This window comes from Rutilus rutilus, assembly GCF_951802725.1.
Source record: "Rutilus rutilus genome assembly, chromosome: 12".
Lineage (NCBI taxonomy): Eukaryota > Metazoa > Chordata > Actinopteri > Cypriniformes > Leuciscidae > Rutilus > Rutilus rutilus.
In genome coordinates, this window is record NC_140217.1 from 6,230,445 (window position 1) to 6,255,350 (window position 24,906).

Consider the following 24,906-nt stretch of genomic DNA (forward strand, 5'->3'; position numbering starts at 1 on the left):
GAAGAGAAGAGAAGAGAAGAGAAGAGAAGAGAAGAGAAGAGAAGAGAAGAGAAGAGAAGAGAAGAGAAGAGAAGAGAAGAGAAGAGAAGAGAAGAGAAGAGAAGAGAAGAGAAGAGAATTGCTTTGACTCATCCCTCATTTTCTTTACAAAAATGTAAAAAACCATGAGGCACTCGTGAAGTACCATCTGCTTTGTACTTTTTATTAACTCGAAACTGGCAAAACCATTTGTCCACCATCTTAATTTGAAGCACCTCCTACCACCATCAGTAACGTCTCTTCTTCTGAGATGGAGAACCAAGGTCTGTATATCTGTCAAATCAACATGAAACCCATTCAAATGTTCACAACCAATTTCAATATTCCATATTCAACGAGGAAAAGTGGTTGGGTTGAAGAATGCGAAGGCTCTGTGACAGCCAAAAAGGAAAGTTGTTTCAGAGGTAGAGTAAATTATTGCTGATGAATCGCTGATGAATCATTCACAATAAAACCAGGCATGTGCATTAAGAAAGTAAATAGTGCCAATTTTGAACAAATCAATGATCTCTTTCATTATATTTTAGCAGGATAATTGAGTTTAAACTCCATAACGTTCAAGTCAGTCTCCATTCATGCTTTTTACCCACTTCGCTCTATATCCGTTCTCATCGATCTGTTCTCATTCAGTGTTGTGGTCGATCGGATCACAAGTGGACGGTACATGTGTAAACGGGGTCTGAAACGCTTTGAGCTTGTCCACTTTTGATCACTTCCAGAGGTAGTCGAAAATGCATACAACCGTATTGCTTTGTAGATGTTCATGAGTTTGGATGCATTCTAACAGCCACAAAAGACCACCTACTCTCCGCCTACATTATGGGAAGCGCACTAGCCAGGCGGGATTTCAACTTTGTCGCTTGAAGAACCAAGTTTGATTTGAAGATGAAAAATGTACCAAGCACAATGTTCTCTCACCATTTCTGATTTCTAACACACATTCACAGTATTCATCTTGCAGAAACTAAAGCTGCTGCTCTATATGTGTTTTTCAGTCGTCTTCGGTGCGTTCATATGTAAATTGCATGATCTTATTTCATCCATTAGATCCAAAGATCTGAAAAAGACCCACCCATAGACCCTCCCCTAAAAAGAAATCAGGACAGAAGTGGTTGAAAGTGGACAAAAGAAACACCAGGTGTAAACGGGAATGTGTCTCCCTCGTCTACTCGTGATCCGATCGACCAAAACGCATCTTAATACAATTAAACAGGGCCAATAATATCTTGACATGACCATCTACCATCTCAATATCCTTTTTATCAAACAAACCTTCCACTTGGTAATTTCTGGATATTAACAGGCATGTTTTGAAATGCTATTTAAGAATAAATTTAACCCCTGTGATGCCACAGAGACAGCAAAAGACTTCTCTCTTGTCTGTGACAGGAAGAGAGAGATGATAATACATTGCAGGGGGATATTAGTAAATGTACCCCAGAGGTGGTCTCCTAATTAACTCCTGCCAAGTGACACTTCCTACAAGTCTCCCCTGGATTACAGAGTCAACCTTTGATCCACATTTTAATTTCCCAAGAAAGGAGAGGCTAACAAAAAAAGACTGAATGGAAGGGGAAAAAAACATCATGTCTATTTTTAATAAATTAGAAAATGACTTGGACACTGTGGGGATTGACTATTTAATGAGATGCAAACAAACATCAGACAGGCTGGTGAAATATGCGATAAAATAAAAGCAAGTAAAATGTCGTTACTGTGACATCACAGGTACCATGGTATCCAGTTTAAAATTCTGGATTTTGAAGTTGATTTTGAATAAGAAATGTCACTGTTGCAACAATGTTTACTTTTTTTGTAAGAGACAGTTGTGATTCAGAGCTCAACTAAGTCCTTCCTATTTCCATTGGCTGTTCAAGTAAGAATAAAATAACTACAAATGAAACTCTCATCCGTCAGCATACCAGACTGTATTTCTCTTTTTCTTTTGTCTGTCCTCTGACCACTGCACAGATCTGAAATGACAGGGTGGACCAGAGCGATGAAGCAGACAGGCTCTCTTTAGCCCGGTGTGGTGAGGTGTTTTCACCTGAGGTCCAATCCTGAGGGAGCCAAGCCAACAGCCTTTCAGACGGACAGCGGTGCCACCTGCTGGACAGTTGCATACTGCATTTTTCTTCTGATTTTACGGATGAGTTATGGGTAGAGTTAGCGACTGGATTAGGACAAAACATCCTCAAAAAAAATTAAATAAATAAATAAATGTTAGGCTACTGAAAGTCTGTCGATGCGTTAAGAAAACTGATCACGTGGTCAAATAATTTAACTTTTATTGATTCCAGTGCATACTTCCCTCATGTTTTGGTAAACAGAATAGGCTTGGTAAGGTTTGATGTCTGTCAGTGCAGGTGTTTGGAATTGCAGAATAGTTAATACCCCCGGGGCAGGGGTGAAGGGGGTAATATTCACAGCTGGATATGAGAATCTGCACACATCCAGGCAGCATCTGTGAAAGGTTAGCAGGAATGAGATTACAGCCCTGAATATAAAGACAGATACAGTATATACTGCATGCACACAGATAAACACAGCATATGTTCAGAAAGCTAAAACCAGTGTTGTATAAAGTATCCAATCATTGTTAAGATATCTTGAGAACATTTGGAAAATAATTAATTATTAAAGCAAATGGTATTAAAGGGGTCATGACATGATGAATCAAATTCGCCTTGATCTTTTGACATATAAGAGATCTTTGTACCATTAAAACATCCTGCAAGTTTCATAGCTTAAAGTGCTTAAACAAAGCATTTATTTAATCAAGCTCCAAAAACGGCTCGTTTGGATATTGAGTGATTTGTGACGTCACACGGGCAAATATATTTGCATATGCCTACCTCCAGAGCAAGACATATATGAACAGTAATACATAATCTCACCATATAGGCTCCGCCCACTGGCGTTCAGTCGCTTAAAGGAGAACTCGGCAACTCTAGCGAACTCTAGTCACTTCTTCGCTGATTTTCCCTTTTGTTGTCGCATGTTTTCCCCACGAGCTCCCCCTACAGCTGTGGGGGGGCGTATATTTCACAACACGGTCGTAAAAAACTCACTTGCGGCGGCCTCCTCCCCCTCTCTACCGCTGCTCATGTGCGTTTGTTTTGATCGGAGCAAGCCAACTGTATCGTGTGGAGCTATGTCTACCGAGGTGGGTAATCTGGTAATACATCATACATGCGTGTGTGTTTATGTCGAATTGCCGTAAAGCAATTCGTGTTTCGCGCTCGTTCTCGTTCTCGCTTCTCACGAGACTTCCAATTTCTATCTTGCCGAGACGGTAGTCCCCAAGTTGCAAGGTTGGTTTTCCGCCTGGGAACGCTGGGGGGAGCGGGGAAAGTCACCAATATCACCAGAACAGGTTGTTTAACCATCCAAATGATTTCTAGACAGTTTTATTAAGTTAAAAAAGTTACCAAGTTCTCCTTTAATATATACAATATTCTGTGAAGTATGAACTGCTTACTGCACATATGAAGTGGGTTCAAGGGGATCTATAGCCTAATATATCTGGAGAGAGCTAGCCTATCTTATTAGCATTTTTCTTGATGACAGTTGTCTCTCGGCTGGCGAAAACTGGTGAAATTGTTCTTGGGCTGTAAATGCCATGTGATCAGCTTTTGAATAGCCATCGATGGAGAAACATACTTTCCACCCACAGCAGAAGCTAACTGGACCATGCTAACCAGCCAGACCTTGATTTATTGCGTAAGTCACCTCGATATTCCATGCATACAGAAAAACGTCATATGTGCACAGTACATACTCTAGCCTATATATAGGCCTATTGAAGAAATAGTTAGTATGCTAGTAGGCTATGCTATTTCTTAAAAAAAAGATATATTAAAAAAAATGTGACCTACCTTTTTCCTGAGAGCTGAGGTTCAACATGACACAAAGTGTGTGAGTCTATTACCTTAGCGTCATTTTCAATTATCTGTCAGCATTGTCGCAGGGAAATTAAAAGAACCCAATTTCCGCTCCAAATGCACGGCCTTAATCTACTCCCCTCTCCGCGCTTGTCTGAAGCCCACACATCCAGAGAGCAGTAATGTGATGTTTCTGTTCTAGGCTTATTACGTTTTTACAAGTGTGAGCAAGACCAAAAGAAGTGGTAAAATCTGGGGGTCCTGGTTTCTGAAGCCTGTGACACAAATTCATTTAATTTACGGCTGCACATTAGCCTACTAGTTTTGGACACATTTATGCAGACACTGTTATTAGAAGAATTATCGGTTAAGTGGCGTGACTCTGTGAAATATTCAGGGTCTCTGTAAAAATGGCATGGCTTTGCAATCGCACACAGAGAGACTGTGTTTGCATGTTTTTTGGGGAATGCGGGGTGAGTTGGCTGCTGTCTGTATTCGTTTGATCATATTTGGAGAGACACTAACCGGCTCTGACAGGGCCACATACAAGGGGTTGGTAAGGTCACGTATTTAGAAAAGCACTATGGAAGAATTATTCACCATCATTTTGACAGTTCTCTTGTCAAAATCAACTTTGACAGCACATTGCTTTGCGTACTGTTTTTCTTTTGCTTGATTTCCATTAATTCTTGCCTCAGGTCATAGGAAAACACCAGAAAAGCCAGAATACAAGATTATGCCTCATTTTTTATTAGTGCCATATGAATGTTCTCCTTTAGCCCCCCTGGTATTTTTCATTTGATGTAACTTTCTAATTTATCCCCGAGTAAATAGCAATCGTAATGCGAATGGAATGAAGAGCAGGCGCGAGGTGTGTGCCAATGAGAGGAAAGCGGCCCTCCATGCAGCAAATTATCTTCCCAGCACGGAAGCATCTGTGCTCAGCTGAGACGAGAGAAAAACACGGCTTACCTCTCCTCCTCCCTGAAAAAAAAACCCCAGCAATCAATAGAAAGTTCATTTCAGAATGGCAGTCTGGTAATCTGTTTGGCTGCACGCGCACCTGTCCCTAATGATCTTTCCAGCACAACAGAATGACCTAATCTTCATTCAAATGAATCGCTGCACAACACCGACAATATTTTATCACTCTCTTTCTCTCCAATACACTCACGGTGACGGAGGCGAGGGCCAGAGGAAAACTGATCAGAGTGAGTTAGTAGCAGTTTAAGTGAGCATGAATGACTTGTTTTTAGAGTTAGAAAATGGGGATTACTTACACCCCAAAAACAAGCCTTTGCTGTTTATCAGTGCTCAAACTGGTTATTTCTTGCAGTGTCCACAAACAGGTTGAAGTTTTGTCAGGTATTAAACTAAATCCCGGGTTGATTTTATTTTTGTAGTGAGAAACACAACATACCAGATCGATAACCATAATAAAAACTTTTCCGCAAAAATATGAAGCAGCACAACTTTTTAAACATTAATAATCAGAAATATTTCTTGAGCACCAAGGCAACATATTAGAATGATTTCTGAAGGATCATGTGACACTGAAGACGTCATCACAGGAATACATTTGTTTGAATTTTACATTTTAAAAAGAACACGATTTTACATTTATTTTTAATAGTTCATTCATTCATTTCATTTTCATTTTATTGTCCACGATGTGGAAATTTGCCTTCGGTCTCATAAAAACAACAATCAAACCAACAACAACAAAAACAACAAGAACAACAAGACTAACACACAGACATCTTCAGGGCAAAATGCAGCACAGCAGTAGCAATTACATTACAATACATCAACGGGACGTGTTGTTCAACGTCCGAATTGCATTAGGAATAAAATAATTTTTAAAAATATTACGATTTGCCCTAGGTAGGCTACTTTATAACGTCTGCCAGAGGGGAGAAGTTCAAACTCTCTATTGAGTGGATGAGAGGGATCGTTTGCTATTTTAAAAGCTTTTTTCCTGAGAACTTCCTCGCACGTGGAACTTAATTGCTTCTGACTTGTCCCTATGATTTTTGAGGCGAGGTTTACTATTCTCTGCAGCTTACTTCTCCCTTTTACGTTTAAATTACCATACCACATCGCCATGTTAAAAGTTAGAATAGGCTACTCTCTATCAGATTCTTATAGACTGTTTCCATAATGTGCTTGCTCACTCTGAAGGAGTTGAGCTTGCGCAGTAGACGGAGACGTTGGTTACTTACAGGTTTTAAAAATTTAGTCCGTTTTCACCAAAATTGATTAAAATCAATATATGTACCGAGGTATTTGAACTTTTCTACTACCTCTACAATTTGTCCCCTAATTATAAGGAAATTAATATAATTATAATTATTTTATAATTATAAAATACATTATAATGTTCACTCAATTTTACTATATTTTTGATCATGTAAATGTAGCCTTTGTAAACATAAGAGACTTCTTTCAAAAAAAAAACTGCCCCCAGTCTTATGAATGGCAGCATAAAAACACATTTGGTCCTTAACATCGGAATATCTTAATTCAACACATTTGTGGTGTTTTCGTAAAAGCACAACAAAACTAAGAGAATGGATATTTAATTAGAATTTGTAAAAAAAAAAAAAAAAACACGAGTGCATTTAACATGCATTTAAACAGAAATCTTATTTAAAATAACTGTTGCACTATGAGGGTAGAAAAAAAGTTATTCATTTTATTCTCAGGATATTTTTCATACACATTAACTCTACACAATCTACTTTTTTTTTTTACTTGCCTATAACTTCTGTTTCCTCTAAACAGCATAATTTTAGTTATTTTATTATTACTGATATTTTATTATCAATAATCAACATTCTTGTCAGGTCATAAAAATGAGAGAAATCAGAGAAAAAGTCCACACTTCCTTACAAAACCACTAGATGGCGTCAAAGCCCACGTGACAAACTGCTTTGTAAATGACAAACCTTCCGAACACATCCAAAAAAACAAAAAAAACAACAACCTTCAAATCGAGCACAAAAGCAAATAGTTTGTCTACAAGCTTTATTGGTACTTTATTGGTTTATTTTTCACAATGCATTCCACAGACAGTCTTCAGCATATTTTCATCAAAACTGAAATCTTTTACAAATGACCTGCATGAAGAAACAGCGCTTGATGTTTGCAAGTTTTTAAAGAGTGTGAGCCGTTTCAGGTATTCGATCCACGATGGAGACGGCAAATTCTGCAAACACGTTGATTTTTGACATGACAGGAAGGTGATAGGCCGACAGCATACGTTCTTGTTCACCTTTTCTTTTCTTTTTTTCACTTAACGGCTAAAAACAATGAATAGTTGGGTGCAATATGCCGTAACAGATCCCTTTGTAGACAAGTGTGAAATAAAACTGCTCTTAAACTCTGCTACAGAAGAATAGAAGCCTCTTCACCTCTAACATGATTTAATTGCATCAACTTTAACACAGTTACACCACAACACCACTGTGTTCTATCACGCCAAGAACAAACAAAATAGGGAAAAAAGAAAATAGCTAAAATCAAAAGACTTGTGAAGGAACTTCATAACCAAAACAATTCATACTGAAATGAATCAAAATGGCCTTCAAACGAGGTGAACGCTTCACTGACCGAATAATAAGTGAAAAAAACTCATCGATTCCTGCCTTCGCTGACATGGAGTTCCTCGGACTACATTCTGTAATGGTGTTACGTAGCTGCGTTTAAACATGGACAACTAGCTCTACTCTGAAAGACAGTGACGACTCTGCTTGTGAGAGAAACTCATAGGTTTAAAAAGGATTCATTCTCAGTTACGCTAACATTTCAAACACTGGGGGAGGGGGGATAAAGTTTACATTGCATCGTCTAAGGCCTTTTTCCAAACCAAACACGATTCTGTCCGTCTTCTCGTTCCAACATCACTTCTCGTGCACAGAATTAACACACAATCTAACTTTCTTCACTCTGTCTTTGGCTTTGCTCCGGGAATCTTGGCCTGGACCCTGTTAATGGCACAGAAACAAAAGAATATGACTACAGCCCATGAGGAACATGAAAAGCACACGTTTAAACTAAATTAATAAAACAAGTCATAAAAAGTCACTGTAAGAAATAATAATGTATACACAGACATGCATGTGTCTGTTTATCTATATTAGAGCTTTCAAACACTTAATCACACCTAACAAAAGTTATACACGCACACAAAAATACATATTCATACACATGTATATTTACATACATGTATGCATATGTACACAAAAAATTTTGTTAGATGATATATATATATATATATCTATATCTATATCTATATCTATATATATAGATCGATATAGATATAGATATATAGACAAACAAAATTACAATGTGTGTATCTGCTGAATTTTTTGAGGGGTTTACTTTTAGTAGTACACCAATATATACTACAGGCCAAAAGTTTGGAAACATTACTATTTTTAATGTTTTTGAAAGAAGTTTCTTCTGCTCATCAAGCCTGCATTTATTTGATCAAAAATACAGATTTTTTTTTTAAAAAAATATTGTGATATATTATTACAATTTAAAAGAATTGGTTTTCAATTTATTATACTTTAAATTATCATTTATTCCTGTGATGCAAAGCTGAATTTTCAGCATCATTACTCCAGTCTTCAGTGTCACATGACATCCAGTCTATCACATGATCCTTTAGAAATCATTCTAATATTCTGATTTATTATGAGTGTTGGAAACAGTTCTGCTGCCTAATATATTTGATGAATAAAAGGTTAAAAAGAACTGCATTTATTCAAAATATAAAAAAATTCTAATAATATAAATCTTCTTTACTATCACTTTTTATCAATTTAACATCCTTGCTGAATAAAAGTATTGATTTATTTCAAAAAAAAGAAAAAAAAGACCACAATACTGTATATTGTTGTTACAAAAGATTTCTATTTTTAAAACATTTGCTTTTTTTTTTCTTTTTTTTTCTTATTCATCAAAGTATCCTAAAAAGGTATCACAGGTTATGAAAAAATATTAAGCAGCAGAACTGTTTCCAACTTTGATAATGAATCATCATATTAGAATGATTTCTAAAGGATCATGTGGTAGACTGGAGTAATGATCCTGTCATATATATGACCAAAAAAAACTTAATGATACTACACTAACTATTTAGTTAAAAAAAGGATTTTTATTAATATGATTTATATCATTTTTTTTGTTTTAGTTTTAGCTACACTAAAGTAACCCTGACCATATAGATCTGTAAATGTTCAGAAGGGAGCAAATGCTACCGCATTGCTGTGTCATATCATTTTTATTTCATTCTAAAAACTGACACCTGTGGCTTTTATATAAAAAACTTGATACTACAATAACTATTTAGTCTACAATTGTTTTCATCAAAACCAAATTATCATAAAACACTATTTTGTCTGGTTCACTGAGGAAATCACCAGTTGCATATTTCATCATGCAAACAGACTTACTTTCCCACAACATCTTTGATTTGCTTGTTCACCAGTCCGTAGTAATGGTCAATTTGTGCCTGTATTAGGAATAAGGACGAATAATTACCGCATTCAGGTGAACATTATAGATGTATTATGCGTTTATTGACAATGAAGACTCCAATAAACACTTAATATACCACGACAGCTGCCTCAGCCGGAGGTTATCATTGCATTCACAAGTCAAATAGACATACCTGATGCTTTTCATAGACCACTGGCCAACTGAAAGCCCCTATGAGACCTAAAGAAAGAACACATTTTGAACATAATGCCATATTCTGACAGGTGACAAATTGACAGCAAAAAATTACAATGCATCAATTTAAAAATAGGACTATATTCCCAAAATAGACATACCCAAAATAAGAAGGGTGAGACCATTGAACAAGGCACCAACATAGGTCAGGATCCACATGAGAACTGCAAACTGAGAAGAGAAAACCACATGTCAACATACAAGCAATAGGCCAGAGGAAACGCTTTAGTCACATGTGACAAACGCATTTGACACTTATGCTCATTAGAAAAAAGTAAGCTTCATCTTTTGAAATAAAGTTTCAGAATGTCTACAAAAGTACATTTAAACTTATCAACTCAAACCTCTTCCCAGAGCCAAACATATAAAAACTACTAGTTCAAAATAGTGTGATGCCTGATGCCAAAAAGACACTAACACAATGAGATTACTCATTTTACATGTTAAGGAGAGCATTTACATAGTATTCACTTTCACAGAAAAAAAAAAACCTTGCTGACTCAAATTTTAAACGTTTGTAATACTTATTCAAAACGGGTGAATGGATGAAAAGTTGCACTTTTCCACTGTTTCAAAAATGTAAAAATAAAATAAAAAATAAAATTATATTATAAATTATATATATATACACTATTCTTTGATGCTTTCTATTCACCAAATACAAAAAAAGCATGGTTTCCACAAAAAAAGAAAGAAAAAAAAAGAAAAGCAGCACAACTTTGAAAAGAAATGTTTAAGCAGCAAATCATGTGATGAATCATGTGACACTGAAGACTGGAGTAATGATGCTGAAAATTCTGCTTTGCATTACAGGAAATGAATAGAATTTTAAATACAAACGTTTTTTAATTTTTATATTTCACTATATTACCATTTTTACTGTATTTTTTAATCACAAACACAGTATTGGTGAGCAGACTTGTAATTACCATTTTTAATGTTTGGGTGAACAACTTTTCACTTTAATAGTCTTAAAAAGAGGGTAAAAATGATCATGAAAAATGCTTAACTAACCATTTTCATAAATTGACATCATAAACAAACGCATTTCACTTGAACTAAAATAGAATAAAAGAAAGGCATGCCGACACTTTTTTTTTTGCAAGCTGACCCAACAAATGGCAGAACCTGTTCAAAACCCACCGGCACATAAACGGTTGCTCGTAACAGGACACGTCACTCAATATAGCCGCCTGACCACAGAGAGACTGAATGCTGTAGAAGACCTCCTGAGCTCTGAAAGGGCAGCGGGGTCTGGCTGTAACTCGACCCATAGCTCATAACCAACACCCCCCCTTCACAGGGCAGTAAATCTCCATACACGGATGCTTCCATCCACTGGGCTCTCCTGCGTTTGAGACGTGTGCCAATGAAGCGCCAAGAAAAGCCATGAGGTGCTGATTTAACATTAATGTTTGTGGTGCTTTTCCATTACGCCATAAAATTTGTTTAGAACAGGGCGACTCCTTGCGTCAAAATGTCTGACATTAAGATTAAGAAGCGCTTAACCCAGGATTTAGTATACCAGAGTCTAAGTTGCGCTCTTGTGACCTTTAGTTCTGAAAATTCACCTTGTGTCTATAAGCTATAAATGGTTGATGACGGCAGAAGTAACATTAATGTTTTCAATGTTTTGTTTAGGGATTTACCGAATACCCTTTTTTTTTTAAATGTTGGAATAAATTTGTCTTCAATTTCTTAGTCAAATGTAAACATTTAAACGGCTATAATTTGAGTAAACATAATTCTATTATTAAAAAGTTCATATAAAAACTGTTATTATTTTTTTAAATGTCAGTGTTTAGTTCATTCATGAAATTAATGTAAAAACCTAATATTAAAATAAGCAAAAAAAAAAATAAAATCTTTGGGTTTTCGGCCAAGTGCATCCTCAATTTCAGTTAAGGCCCAGTCACTATTTATTTTAATAATTTACAATCACTTATTTTTTTTATACATTTAAAAAACAAATCGTTTTGTTAAATGTGTGATATATTACAATTATATCATAGTATTATAATCAATTTGTGGGTTTAAGACATTTTGGTGCATCACTAGACTTCATATGCCACAATAGCTGAACTAAATACACAAAATGCATTAATAGCGCATACAGTTCTTTTTGAATGGCCCACTCATTAGAACTAGAATGCCCTCAACATGGCAACACGGGCATTAGAGCAACAACGCATAGTGAGCTGGAAAGTGTAGTTCAGCTATTCATTCAAGATCATTCAGCCCTGCAGTTAACCTTGTCATGTGACAGCCTTCTAAAAGAGCATCACATGACTAAAGAGTGGCATTCCTCAATGCTACACCACAGCTGATTCTTTAACCCCACCTCCCCACAAAAAAAAAAAAAAAAAAAAAAAGGTTGCGCGAGAGCGATCTTTTTGGCACCATCTCTATCCCATCAGAGCTCAGTCCAAATCCCCGCAGCCTGATCAACAAAGGCTGCTTTGTGGAGCCGTTCATGACACTCTCATGCAAAACAAGAGCAAACACCCCAGACCTGACCACCAACCCTTTCTACCAAAAACAAATGGGAGGCCATGTCTCTTATTCAATGTATGGGCGGGGAATCAAGAATACAGTTAAACCAGTAATATTGTGAAATATTACCATTTAAAACTTTGAAGACTGGAGTAATGAAGCTTTTAAAATGTATTCAGTGTCACATGATCCTTCAGAAATCATTCTAATATGATTGATTTGATGCTCAAGAAACATTTCTTATTATTATTATCAATGTTGAAAACCGTTGTGCTGCTTACTGTTTGTGGAAATACGTTTTTTTTTTTTTTTTACAATTCTTTAATACATAGAAAGTTCAAAAGAACAGCATTTATTAGAAAGAAATCTTTGTAACAAAATGTCTTTACTGTCACTGATGTCCTTGCGGAACAGAAGTATAAATAGCCTTGAATGGTAGCGTACAAACTACTCATGAAAATAGAAGCAGAATAGAAGTATAAATAGACTTGAATGGTAGCGTTCATGAAAATAGAAGCGGAATAGAAGTATAAATAGACTTGAACGAGAGGATTCAATTAAAAGATACACAAGCAGAAATGTTTTACCTTCTTTTTTTAAACTAAAGGCAAATTTCTAGCTTAATTCTTCAGGGGGGGGGGGGGATCTTGATATCAAATTAAGCATTAACTGTACAGTTTACAAGGGCATTAATGTTCACCCACCTCAACAACATAAAACATCAAGACAAGATTTATTTCCCAGTCTTCACCCTGAGAGCAGTTATGGAGCGCCAAATCAAATAAAAGAGCATAAGCTGAGAGAAAACGATCAGGATTCTTCTCGAACAAACCTTGAGCGAGTCCACCAGATCCTCCACCAGGAAGAGTCGTCGCAGCTCTTTAACAACAGTGTTGATGTGCACCAGAACTGTGTCACTGTACTTATGGACTGTGTCCGTAGGGATCGCAATATCCTTATCCAGATACATCCTGTACAGAAGACAGAAGGTTTACCGTGAGACTACCGTTTTATGAACCTAGTGAGCAAGCAAGACATTGAAATTTCGTGATAAAACACAAATTATCATGACATTTATGATTAATGCCCTTTTTAGTTCGCCATCAAGTTCGGAAGACCATGACATTTAACTAGTTTTACAATCCTTCCTTTTCTTACAGGAAGAGCTGCACAATTAATCGTTAAAAGATTTGCGATCTTGATCCAAACACCCACGCAATCTTATTTTTTTTTGTCATGTCAACAATTCAGCTGTCTATTAAGCCTTTGAAAAGTATGATCAGTGATCACGGACGAACATTCAAATCTGCGTTCACGCTGCCGCTGAACCAGAGAGAGCAGTCGTCATGCATTGGTATGAAACAGCTCCTCAAATAGTCTTTTCAACCATACCTTATCATTATTTCTGTCTAACAATAATTCATATTAAATCCTAAAAGTACTGGGATAAAAGTTTATAGTTTGGATAAACAATGTGCGATTTCAACGGCAATCAAAATAGAGTAAATCACCTTTTGAAACTTGACACTTCGAGTAAAGATTACGTTACATCATTACACCAGTAGGTGGCGACTGACAAATGCATTTATTGAATCATTTATTCAAGAGTCGTTCAAAAACGCTGATTTATCCAGAAGGTGTAGCCTAATGAAACAAGTGAAGTCTTTATGAGTCAGTCATTGAATTACTCATTAAAACAGATTAAAAAAATAGTTATTTTTTTATTACAAATAAACTTTGTTTAGTTGTCTATTCAGAATCATGGGAGAATATATATACACACAAGTAGTCAACATTTCAAGTGGATCAAAACCTTTCATCAAGATTATACATGAATTTTGAATACCCGTTCTTGTCTTTTTTTTTTTTTTTCACTTCAAATGTTGACTACTCTCTCTCTCTGTGTGTGTGTGTGTGTGTGTGTGTGTGTGTGTGTGTGTGTGTGTGTGTGTGTGTGTGGGGTAACGGTTCGTGTAAAAGAACGTTTAAAGTGTAACTCAACCCCTGGTCAGAGCCTGACTCCACCCACTGGCAATATTTGAAAAATGCTGGAAATGTGGGCAGAGCCCACTCAGCCCAGCGGAGATAGAGGGGACGAACCGAGGGCGGGGCTGAGCGGGGGGCGTGCACCTGAGACCCGCAGATTGACACATAGGCGTAATTTGCGGGTGGGACCTGTCCCCACCACTTTTTGCCAGGGTCGATTATGTCCCCACCACTTTTGAAACATCTTGTGGAACGAATGTACCAATACAAATAAATAAAACATCTCCAGTTAACTCTAGCAGAGCATTCATTTTGCTCGTTTGTTAAATAAGAGGCGATCTAGCGCTAAAATGTGTTGTTTTTGAAATCAAGTGATCAAAGTGCTCGTTGCCGCTGCGATCAGTGGTACGTACGGTCTTCACACAGACGCGCGCTTCAATCCGTTGCGGAGAGACTACCTATTCGTTCCGGTGAAATCACAAAACAAACTGCAAAACCTCTGACACGCTTGGCAAAAGTTCTGCCACTGGACCATTATAGTATTCTATCTATTCATTCACATGAAAATTCTCCACACGAACAACATATATCAGATCTCATTAAACAACGTACTATTTTAAACGATTGCTGGACATCGTAATGTTATTGTACATACATCTGATTTATGATTTAGCACTGTATTAGCATCTCTAGCCGCTGGCTCAAACCGCGGTCTTAACTCCCGATGCCGACGATGCAAGCGAAGGCCTGAAGAGGGCAGCACTCAGACGCTTTTACACCATATATTGTAGAATTAAAACACTTTATACCCAAATGTCAAAACATTTACTTGGATCAATGAACAGCACTAATAAATCTACAGTCTCACAGATCATTAAAGGGATAGTTCACTTTGAAATTAATTTTTGATATGTTTTAGCTTACCTCAAGGGCATCCAAGATGTAGGTGTCTTTGTTTCCGCAGTAGTTTCAATTTTGATATTTTTAGGTCAAACCGTTCTTGTCTGTCAGTCATATAATGCAGGTCTATGGTCACTGGCTCAAAACACAAGCACAGAGTCCAAATTAAAACAATTCCCCATCGTCCAAATGAAACAATTCCCCATCATAAGTACACATTGATGGCCTAAGACACGAAACGAGCGGTTTGTGTGAGAAAACGAACAGTATTTATATCTGGCGGGTATAGATGTACACACTAGATGTCGCCTTCGCTACTGCAGTTCATTGGAACGAAACCGTAGCCAAGGCGACGTGTTTTCAGGCGACGTGTTCTCTTTTCAAGAGATAACAACGATATAAATACTGTTCGTTTTCTGACACAAACCGCTCGTTTCGTGTCTTAGGCCATCAATGTGTACTTATGATGGGGAATTGTTTCATTTGGACGTGGGGAATTGTTTTAATTTGGACTCTGTGCTTGTGTTTTGAGACAATGACCATCGACCTGCATTATATGACTGACAGACAAGAACGGTTTGACCTAAAAATATCAAAATTGAAACTACTGCGGAAACAAAGACACCTACATCTTGGATGCCCTTGAGGTAAGCTAAAACATATCAAAAATTAATTTCAAAGTGAACTATCCCTTTAACTAAAAAAAAGGGGTTTTTTTAGGGTTTAGTTACCCTTTAATAAAAAAATACATAAAAAAGTACCATCCTCCGTTTTAAACCTGACAACGCATCTATAATATGGTTTGCTGAAAATGGCGCGTAAAACAGACAGGGTTAGGCTAATCTGTAATGTAACCATTTGTGTGGTGCAAAGAGTTGCTGCCACTAGAGCATTTCAAACTACCACTTATGTGGTTCCATTTCAATTATAATGTTGCCTTTGCCGTTTGTTTACTAAATAGTCAGCTACTTTCAAAGCAGCTCACTAGGTTTTGGAGCCGAGCCTAGCAGTTTGATCAAAATTAAGTGTATGCAAACACCAATATTGCAACCACTTCACTTCCAAAACAACTTCAAGAATCTTTAAGTGCTCAGAGTTTTGTCGTTCCACGTCTATTTCACAGCAGAGGGCTTAATTTTGGCAGGGAGTCAAAGCCAACAACGTGTAACACCTCCTGTAAGCCCAGAAGCTAAGCTCCACAGATCTACCTCCTTACATAAACTGGAACACAAACTGATCAAAGCAGGATTATCTTAAACGTTTTACACTCAGGCGAAGCAAAGTGAACAAAACATGGAGTGGAAAAATTGTGAGCCATGATATGCATGTAACAACTGTGTGCGCTCCTCACTTGAAGGGGTGTCCATCCTCTGACTTCTGAACAGCCTGTAAAATGCCTTTGTATATCCTGAAGGAGATGGTGACAGACAGCAGGGCAAGGGCCACGTAGGAGAGAACACTGATAATACTGCAGATGCTGAGGGACAGCAGCAGGAACAGACTGGCTCCAAACACCACCCCCGTCCTCTGCAGATCTCGCCAGTACAGCAGGTCCACCACTGCCGGCAGAAAGAAGAGTTACGTCAACCCTCAACAGACAGATGATGATGATGACACTTTTGGGATTAAAGGGATAGATCACCCCAAAATGTTAATTCTGTCATTAATTAAATTACTCGCCCTCATGTTGTTTCAAACCTGTAAGACATCTTCGGAACACAAATGAAGACATTTTTAATGAAATCGGAGAGCTTTCTGTCCCTCCATTGACAGCTACGCAACTACCACTTTGACACTTCATGTGAACAAAAGCCTAAATTCAATCTTTTCATCGTATAAAGCGATCATGTCTCTTCAAAAAATTTGGACTAAACCGCTCGAACCACATGGATTAGTTTTACAACTTTTTCGGAGTGTCAAAGTGGTAGTTGCACAGCTGTCAAGAAATCTCTCAGATTTCATTAAAATATCTTCATTCCTGACCCCTAAAGTCTTACGGGTTTGGAACAACATGAGGGCGAGTAGATGACAGAATTTTCACTTTTGGTTGAACTCTCTCTTTAATACAAAAAGGAATGAACACTTTTAAAAGCACATTCATATAAGCATGTTAACCCAATTTTCATAAGCAAGAAATTCTCATCTCATGACCTTAATTTTGATTATAGCGAAAGCACAAGAATGAGAATTAAGGAGCTAAATTACTATGTAGAACAAAAAAACAAATGGATTTACATTAAGGTCTCTTTAGTATACATCAGTGAAAGCATTAAACAATGAGCCATACATTATATTTACTGACCTGTAATGTTAGAAAATAAAAATACAACTGTTCACTGTTAGTTCATGTTAGCTCAGGTTTATTAAACAATATGGCTACCCTTTACAATAAGGTCTCATTTGTTACCATTGGTTAATGTTGAACTAATATTAACTGACAATGAGCAATATATGCGTTAAAGTATTTTTGTTAACATTAGTTAATAAAAATACAACCATTCATGTTTGTTCATGTTAGTTTTAAGAGCAGGCGCGCTCAACTCTTTCTTCAAAATAGTTTATGGGTGCGAGTAATAAAAATCGTTTATCAAAAGTAAAGATGAAAAGATGTTCATGTTAGTTAACAGTGCATTAATGTTAATAAATACAACTTTTGATTTTAATAATGTTATTTTCAACAATCTAATACATTAAGATGAATTAATAAATGCTGTAGAAGTATTGTTCATTATTAGTCCGTTAACTAATGCAGTTATCCAATGAAACCTTATCATAAAGTGTTATCAATCATTTTAACAGATACAACTTTTGATTTAAATAAAAGGGTAAACATTGAAATTAACTAACAAAGATTAAGAAATGTGCTTTTTTTTTCATCGTTGGTTCATGTTAACTAATAACATTTCTTGATAACAACGATATGCAAAAATGATTACTTAAAATACTGACATGTTGTTAAAAATTAAAGCAGAAATAGCCAATAACTATTGACAAGCTGTAGATCTTCAGAAGTGATGTTAGGCCAAATTACTTCAGTTAGTTGTCAAATCAGACAATTAGTCAACAATGTTGATAATATCATAATTACCAACTATTTATCAGTTAACATTACACCTTTATTTTGGAATAACCAGAATACAAATCTTAATCAGAATATGTACAGTAAACATGGCCGGTGTTTAAGAAGTTTAAGAGCAGTAAAGAGGATAATTAAATGGGAAAACTGCTATGGAGGGTTATGGCTTCACAGATGAGCATGTGGAACAAATCATTTTAATATACAAATGACTTGTGACCACACTGAACATCAAACATAAGGCACACATTCATCAAGGACACCATGGCATGTTTCATGGTGTGATCATGTTCAATTCTGACTTTACAGCAAACCTAGTCTGTTCTGGCTAGAGGGAGGATAAAAATAGGACAGAAACCTCACAGTCAGTCAATGACCCTTCAATAATTAAACCTAATCTACTATGTGCCAACATATCTGATCAGAGTTCATGACAAGTCAGCATGCGTGCACTCTTCTCTCACTGCTTTTCTAAAAGACAAACATCATCCACACAAAAAGCCAGTGTATTTAATCAATAACTGAGAAACACTTTGGTTTGTACAGCAGAACATGCTGCCCTTCCTCTTGTACTCTTGCCAACAGACCGTTGCATAAGCTTATCGAAACTGAACAGTTCACAAAAAGTACTAATGTGCCACATTTTCGAAATTTAACACAATGCATGCATATCTGCTCATGAATATTAATGTGTACTATTATAATGCACCCGTCAAAATACGACAAGTCGAGCGGCCTTATCAAATCCCCCGGACTAAAACCTGCATTTTATCACCATGATTTCATTCTAAGTACCGACAGTGCTTCTAAACACACTTTGCGATATAAATGCACATAAATCAGCAGTGGCGCGTGGAGGAGGGACGCAATTACAGGCCGTTTAAAGGTCTAACTCACTAACTAACCTTGTTTGGAATCCATCTCGCTCATCTGCGATCAGACAGCCTGGGCCAAGAACACACGAGAAGCACGCGACTTCAATGACAAATGGTAGTTCCGGTTGAATGGGATGATTTTTAAAACAAAAGTCCCTCAAGTAATCCAGTACATAAAAGTCCGCTTATGTCCGAGTCATAAGAGTTGGCTCAAATAAATGTAAAAAAAAAACACTTAATTTCTATATCTATATCAGTGCATTTATCAGAAAAGCAGCCACAAAAATGTTTTGCAAAGTTGACCTCATAAAAGTTCACTATTTAAAAAATAAATAAAAAAAAATCCTTACTTTGTTTTACTTTTTTTTTTTTTTTGTCCAATGCTAATATGGATTGCTAGAGAGCACGTGTTGATGGATAGATTACGTATGCACTATATTTCAAAAGTCTGGGGTTGGTAGAAAATTGTTTTTAAACATATGTTGGCTGCATTTATTTAATAAAAAATACTGTAATTTTTTTTTTTTTTTTTTTAAATCATGTTACTTTTTTCTTTGATGAATAGGCAGTTTAGAACAGGATTTATTTGTAATAGAAAGCTTTTGTAACATTATAAATGTCTTTACGGTCACCTTTGATCAATTTAATGCGTTTTTTTTTTTTTTTTTTATCTTACTGACCCAAAACTTTTGAACAGTAGTGCATTAAATGAAATATCAAAGACTATATGGTCAAGAACCAGTGAGGAGTATAACCAGTTATTTGTTTCTCATTGTTACTCAAAACTAACTATAAAATGTTTCTGAAACTGACTGTACAATGACACAAGACAGAATGACAAATCTGGACTCAAAATGGCCAAATCTTATCCGGTCACCATATTTCACAGGCCCTGAAGTCAGACACAATGTATCCACCCAGGAAACAAAACGTAAGCCAACATTCACAAGAGTCCACAGAAGTTTACATCAGTCTTCATTACATGTTCCCAGCTTGATTTCATTGCCACAATCAGTGCCAACTTGCATAAACAATTTAAATAGCAATGCAGAGTCCCTCCCGAACATCTGACAAACACACAAAAATGATAAATAAAACTAAATAAATTTTTGCTTAAAGCAGCAGTGACATACTCATGTGGGAAATGCTGCATAGTATATTTTTCAACTGCACTGAATTCAGTATATATACACAGTCAGTTCAACATTTTGTGCAGCAAACAGGCAGTTTGCCAACAGCATTCTCTGGCAGAGGGATAAATGCTTGCCGTTGCAATATGCTTTGTAATCAAGACATCCCAGACCATTTACTCAGGGCAACTAGAACATTCTCTCCCACAAGAACCTTTGCAAGACCACAAAACCAAGCAAAACTCACTCACAGCTTTTACCTAATAACATTTATGGACAAGGCAAGCAGAAAAAGGATCATTTTAGTTCATTTTCAGGCCTATTAGGGCAAAACATGAATATACCCTGTTCTTTCCAGTGCTTTATCTCCATCCCAGAGGTTGTCATAGAAGTCGTGTTATCTGAATTGGCGTGCATCAGTCATACATTCCAGTCAAGAGTCTGCAGAAGAGGTGGTCGGGAGTGAGGAAGGAGGTACGAGTCTCTGGCTGGGGCAGGACAGGACTGAAGGGTAGAGAGAGAGACGCTACGGCTCTCCTAGCAGATCACGTTCTGCAAAGGCCAGCACTGCGGAGGTCAGCTGACCACATTCAAAGGTGTTGAACGCGGTGTACTAGTAACATGAGGTTTCAGCACAGCATCAGCTGGATCATACTAAATGGCCGTCATTCGGGTTCACATATGAACTACATCACAAAAACGACACCCACATTTTTATGATGACGCAGTTAGCGAAACGGATGTCATTTTTGACCTGTCCGCAGTTACCTCGGTTATTACGATGAAATCAAAGTGTTTTTAGTAGAAACATTTAGATGTACGAGTAGGCTGGGCATTGACACACGTTTCATGATGCGATAGATTCATTTGGACATATCAGGTACAGTACACATGGTAATTTTAGCAAAAAAAATTTTCTTTGAGAAATTGACAACTGATTTCTGTAAAAACTTTTAAATTGCACATAAGAGTTTTCATTACAATAATGAAGTTAACATTTAAAGTCCACATTTTTATGGTGGTTGTCATGAACACTTGTTTTCATGATGGATTTATTCAAACTTACATTAAATATTGAAGAACAGGTTAAGTCAAAATATAATGAATATTTAATATAGGCTAGTGCATACATTTAGCTAAATGCTCTGTAGGGATAGATACAAAATAAAAATAAATCCTAAATAGTAGTAAAAAAAATAAAAGAATAAAGTTGACAAAGGCTAATAACAAAATGACTAAATATTACACAAATTAAGACAAAGATAGAAAATACAAAAATAAAAGCCAATTCCATGACCTGGAAGACATAGCCTAATTTGTCCCAACATTTAAAATTTGAGATGGCACAAAGCTATTTATTAGCACTTGAACACAACATTGATCTGGTTAAATAGTTCAAAGTTAAATAAAATAAAGTTATCAAACTGGAAAGGGCAGCTTTTCATAAATAATGACCTACATGCAATAGAATTGTGAAGCTGGTGTGTGCAATAATCTGGTTTGGGCCCAAATGAAAACCAAGAGAGTCTTGGTTTAGTCATGACATTAATTTGCATCAAAATTGGCACTTTTTCTGCTTTGGGTAACAGATTATTATTCGGACACAGTCTGCCCTTTAGACTGTAACGTTTATGACAGGCTTTCATTAAAGCATCGATGTATAATGGATGATTTATGAAGCCCGTTGTGGTTATCATGGGTCATTGCGTTTTCTGAGTAAACTCGGTCACCGATCAAAATGACTTGTGCTCAGTCTGTTGTTTACAATAGGTATAGGCTATGTGAACATTAAGTATTTGATCCTAGGCTAAAACAAAATTTTATTCGGATTTTTACATATACCTATAAATTAATTTGAACACATTTTATTTTAAACTAAATAGATCGACTGACACGAAATTGCTTGCACAACTATTCCACACGATGGCAGTATAGGGACGCAATCAAGATGACGTTGAAACATTTGACAATTTCTCAATGATCATCGTAGCATAATGCAGTTGGTACACGCACGCAGTAAAGTGGGTAAAACACTTATTTTTAATAAGAACCACATTAGATAAGGCCTTATTCTATTTTTTTTTTTTTTATATATAACAGATTGTAATCCGTTCGTGCCCATAAGCATCCGTTCAAAAACTATGCCAAGCAATATAAATAGGATAATTAAATTTGATCAAACTGTGTTAGTGCACTAGACAAAATAGGTACAGAAGTCACTTAGTCTTGATTAATACATGCAACGTGAATTATTTAAACGGAACTGACGTCATGTCAGTACTGGTGTTACATGTTGGTTGGATAACTTGGCTTAAAAGTTTAAATTGATAAAAAATAATTTTTCGGTGGTGGTGGTGATGACACTTATATCCATGATTGAAAAAAAAAAAAAATCTAATCCTGAATGATAAGTTTCAAATGCATGATGTACTTACATGAACACGAAGATTTAGATGGTGTGACTGTTGTTTTCTCTTCTTTTTCTTCTGATTTTGTCGGTTTTGTTGTTGCATCTCCAAATGCACCGATCAGTGCTGGCTTGGCAGCTTCTGGTTCTGGTTTAGAGGTGAATGGTGGTTCTGGTTCTGGGTCTGAAAAGTCCAGCAGTGGCTCTTCGGTACGTGGCAGTGTGGACCTGTGCCTCTCGAGCGCATCTTTCGCTCCTCCGGCCAGATCTAAAATATCATCATCCACCTCTTTAACATCCGCCTCTCTAAGCGAGAAATCGGTCACTTCATCCAGCAGAGTTTTCACGTGTTTGTCTGCTCGGTGTTCTTCTTCTTCTTCGTGCTGCAAGCCATATGAAGGTGTCGTGGAGCTTATTTGATCATCCATTGTTAACAATAATTTTACACCGCTATATAAAAGTAACTTATTCAAAACGAGTCCTTTTGATTTAAGAAAATGTCTTTTCAAAACTTTCTTCCGCACACCAGCAAGAGTATGTCAGGTTCAACGCGGGCCTAAACCGCAGAAACGGCGCTGCTGTTTGACTAGAGAGACGCTTAGTTAGGGGAAGTGTATGTAAATTTGGCTAACTCTTTTATTGGCTGAACAGTGAAAAGAGGCGGTTCGGCGACGCCCAAACACCTCCATACGTGCTACACTACGCTAAATAGGGGAAGTGTATGCACGTTTCCTGGTATTTGATTGGGTGAGCAGTGAAAGTGGGCGGGATATAGCCGCGCCCATACTTTCTCTTCCTGAACAGAAAAGTATGTGGAAAATGGCCGAGTGATGCATTTCAAACAGATTACAATTCACAAATGCACTGGTTCTGGTTGTATTTGTTTTTTTTATGTAAACGATAGGTTGATACAGTACCGGTCAAAAGTTTTGAAACATTACTATTTTTAATGTTTTTGAAAAATGTATCTTATGCTTATCAACCCTGCATTTATTTGATCAAAAGTAGACCTACAGAAGAAAAAAAAGCAATATTATGAGAAGAAAAAAAAGCAATATTATGAAATAAAATTACAATTTAAAATAATGGTTTTCTATTTTAATATACTTTAAAATGTGATTTATTTATGTGCGCAAAGCTGAATTTTCATCAGCCATTACTTCAGTCTCACATGATCCTTCAGAAATCATTCTAATATGCTGATTTGATACTCCGTTATTATCAATGTTGGAAACAGTTGTGCTGCTTAATATTTTTTTTGGAACCTGTGATACTTTTTTCAGGATTCATTGACAGGTAAAAATAAAATAAATGATTTAATATAGAAATCTTTTCTATTTAAATCTTCACTATCACTTTTTTTTATTTTTTTATTTACAATTTAATACATCCTTGCTGAATAAAAGTATTCATTACTTTCAAAATAGAAAGAAAAAAATACTGTCCCCAAACTTTTGACCGGTAGTGTATATTGTTTCAAAAGATTTCTATTTTAAATAAATGCTGTTCTTTTTTTTTTCTTTTGTCTTTTTTTTTATTCATCAAAGAATCCTGAAAAAAAGTATCACAGGTTCTAAAAAATAATAAGCAGCACAACTGTGGTAATATTGATAATAAATCAGCATATTCAAATGATTTCTGAAAGATCATGTGACACTGAAGACTGGAGTAACGGCTGATGAAAATTCAGCTTAGTCATCACAGAAATAAATTACATTTTAGAGTATATTCAAATAGAGAACCATTATTTTAAATTGTAATTATATTTCACAAATATGACTGTTTTGATCAAATAAATGCAGGCTTGATGAGCACAAAAAAACTTCTTTCAAAAACATTAAAAAGAGTAATGTTTCCGAACATTTGACCAAGGCTATAAATATTCTGTCTCTCTCTCTAAAGGTTCAATAAAGTCTGAACATTGTGTACTTGACTAACATGACTACATATGGAATGTAAATGTTATCTTTGTCACGGTCAAAAGATCGATCAACAAAGGAATCCAGGCGGATCCAGATACTGTGACCTGAGACAGCTTGTAAAATTACAAGAATTACTTGCAAAATTTACACCTTTGTGTCTCTATGATATCCCATCTCGGGTCCCTCCTTTCGTGGAAACTGTACGTCTGATTACTTGAAAAACTGTGTGCATTTAAAACCTCTAACCCTAAGCAAAAGCAAGAGGAATAGTGATGCAAGCCTTAGCAAGCACCACTTATGGCCAAAAGTAGCACAATTTATGAGCTATAAATTGATCATCAGCTGTTTTAGCACAATAAGTTGATCTTTTAAGTCTTCCTGCAGATTCTGGTGAGTCATTGTCTGTCCCCGGTGTGAAAAGGAGACAAAGGCAGATTTGAGGGATAGTTTGT

The 24,906-nt window shown here is 36.4% G+C and overlaps 1 protein-coding gene across 3 annotated transcripts; it reads right to left on the bottom strand.

Moving 5' to 3' along the window:
- Positions 1–6,933: 6,933 nt before the first annotated feature.
- On the bottom strand, positions 6,934–23,151 carry rtn4a (reticulon 4a). Of its 3 annotated transcripts, none has more exons than XM_084425560.1 (7): positions 22,561–23,151; positions 16,396–16,603; positions 12,991–13,129; positions 9,767–9,836; positions 9,604–9,650; positions 9,386–9,444; positions 6,934–7,909 (listed from the first exon to the last, which is right to left on the bottom strand). In XM_084425560.1, exons 1-7 carry the CDS (start codon positions 22,958–22,960, stop codon positions 7,867–7,869), a joined length of 966 nt encoding a protein of 321 aa, XP_084281686.1. In that variant the 5' UTR covers positions 22,961–23,151; the 3' UTR covers positions 6,934–7,866. The 3 variants fall into 3 exon arrangements, with proteins under 3 accessions (XP_084281686.1, XP_084281687.1, XP_084281688.1); XM_084425561.1 differs by lacking the exon at positions 22,561–23,151 and adding an exon at positions 20,470–20,688; XM_084425562.1 differs by lacking the exon at positions 22,561–23,151 and adding an exon at positions 19,026–19,131.
- Between the last annotated feature and the right edge of the window lie 1,755 nt (positions 23,152–24,906).

Excerpts from the sequence above, each read along its gene's own strand:
- rtn4a (XM_084425560.1), bottom strand. The coding sequence starts at position 22,960 with ATGGATGATCAAATAAGCTCCACGACACCTTCATATGGCTTGCAGCAC. Across the intron at positions 13,130-16,395 it reads GAGGATGGACACCCCTTCAA|GATGTATCTGGATAAGGATA; the intron begins GTGAGGAGCGCA and ends TCTTCTGTACAG. Across the intron at positions 9,837-12,990 it reads ATCTGGTGGACTCGCTCAAG|TTTGCAGTTCTCATGTGGAT; the intron begins GTTTGTTCGAGA and ends TTCTCTTCTCAG.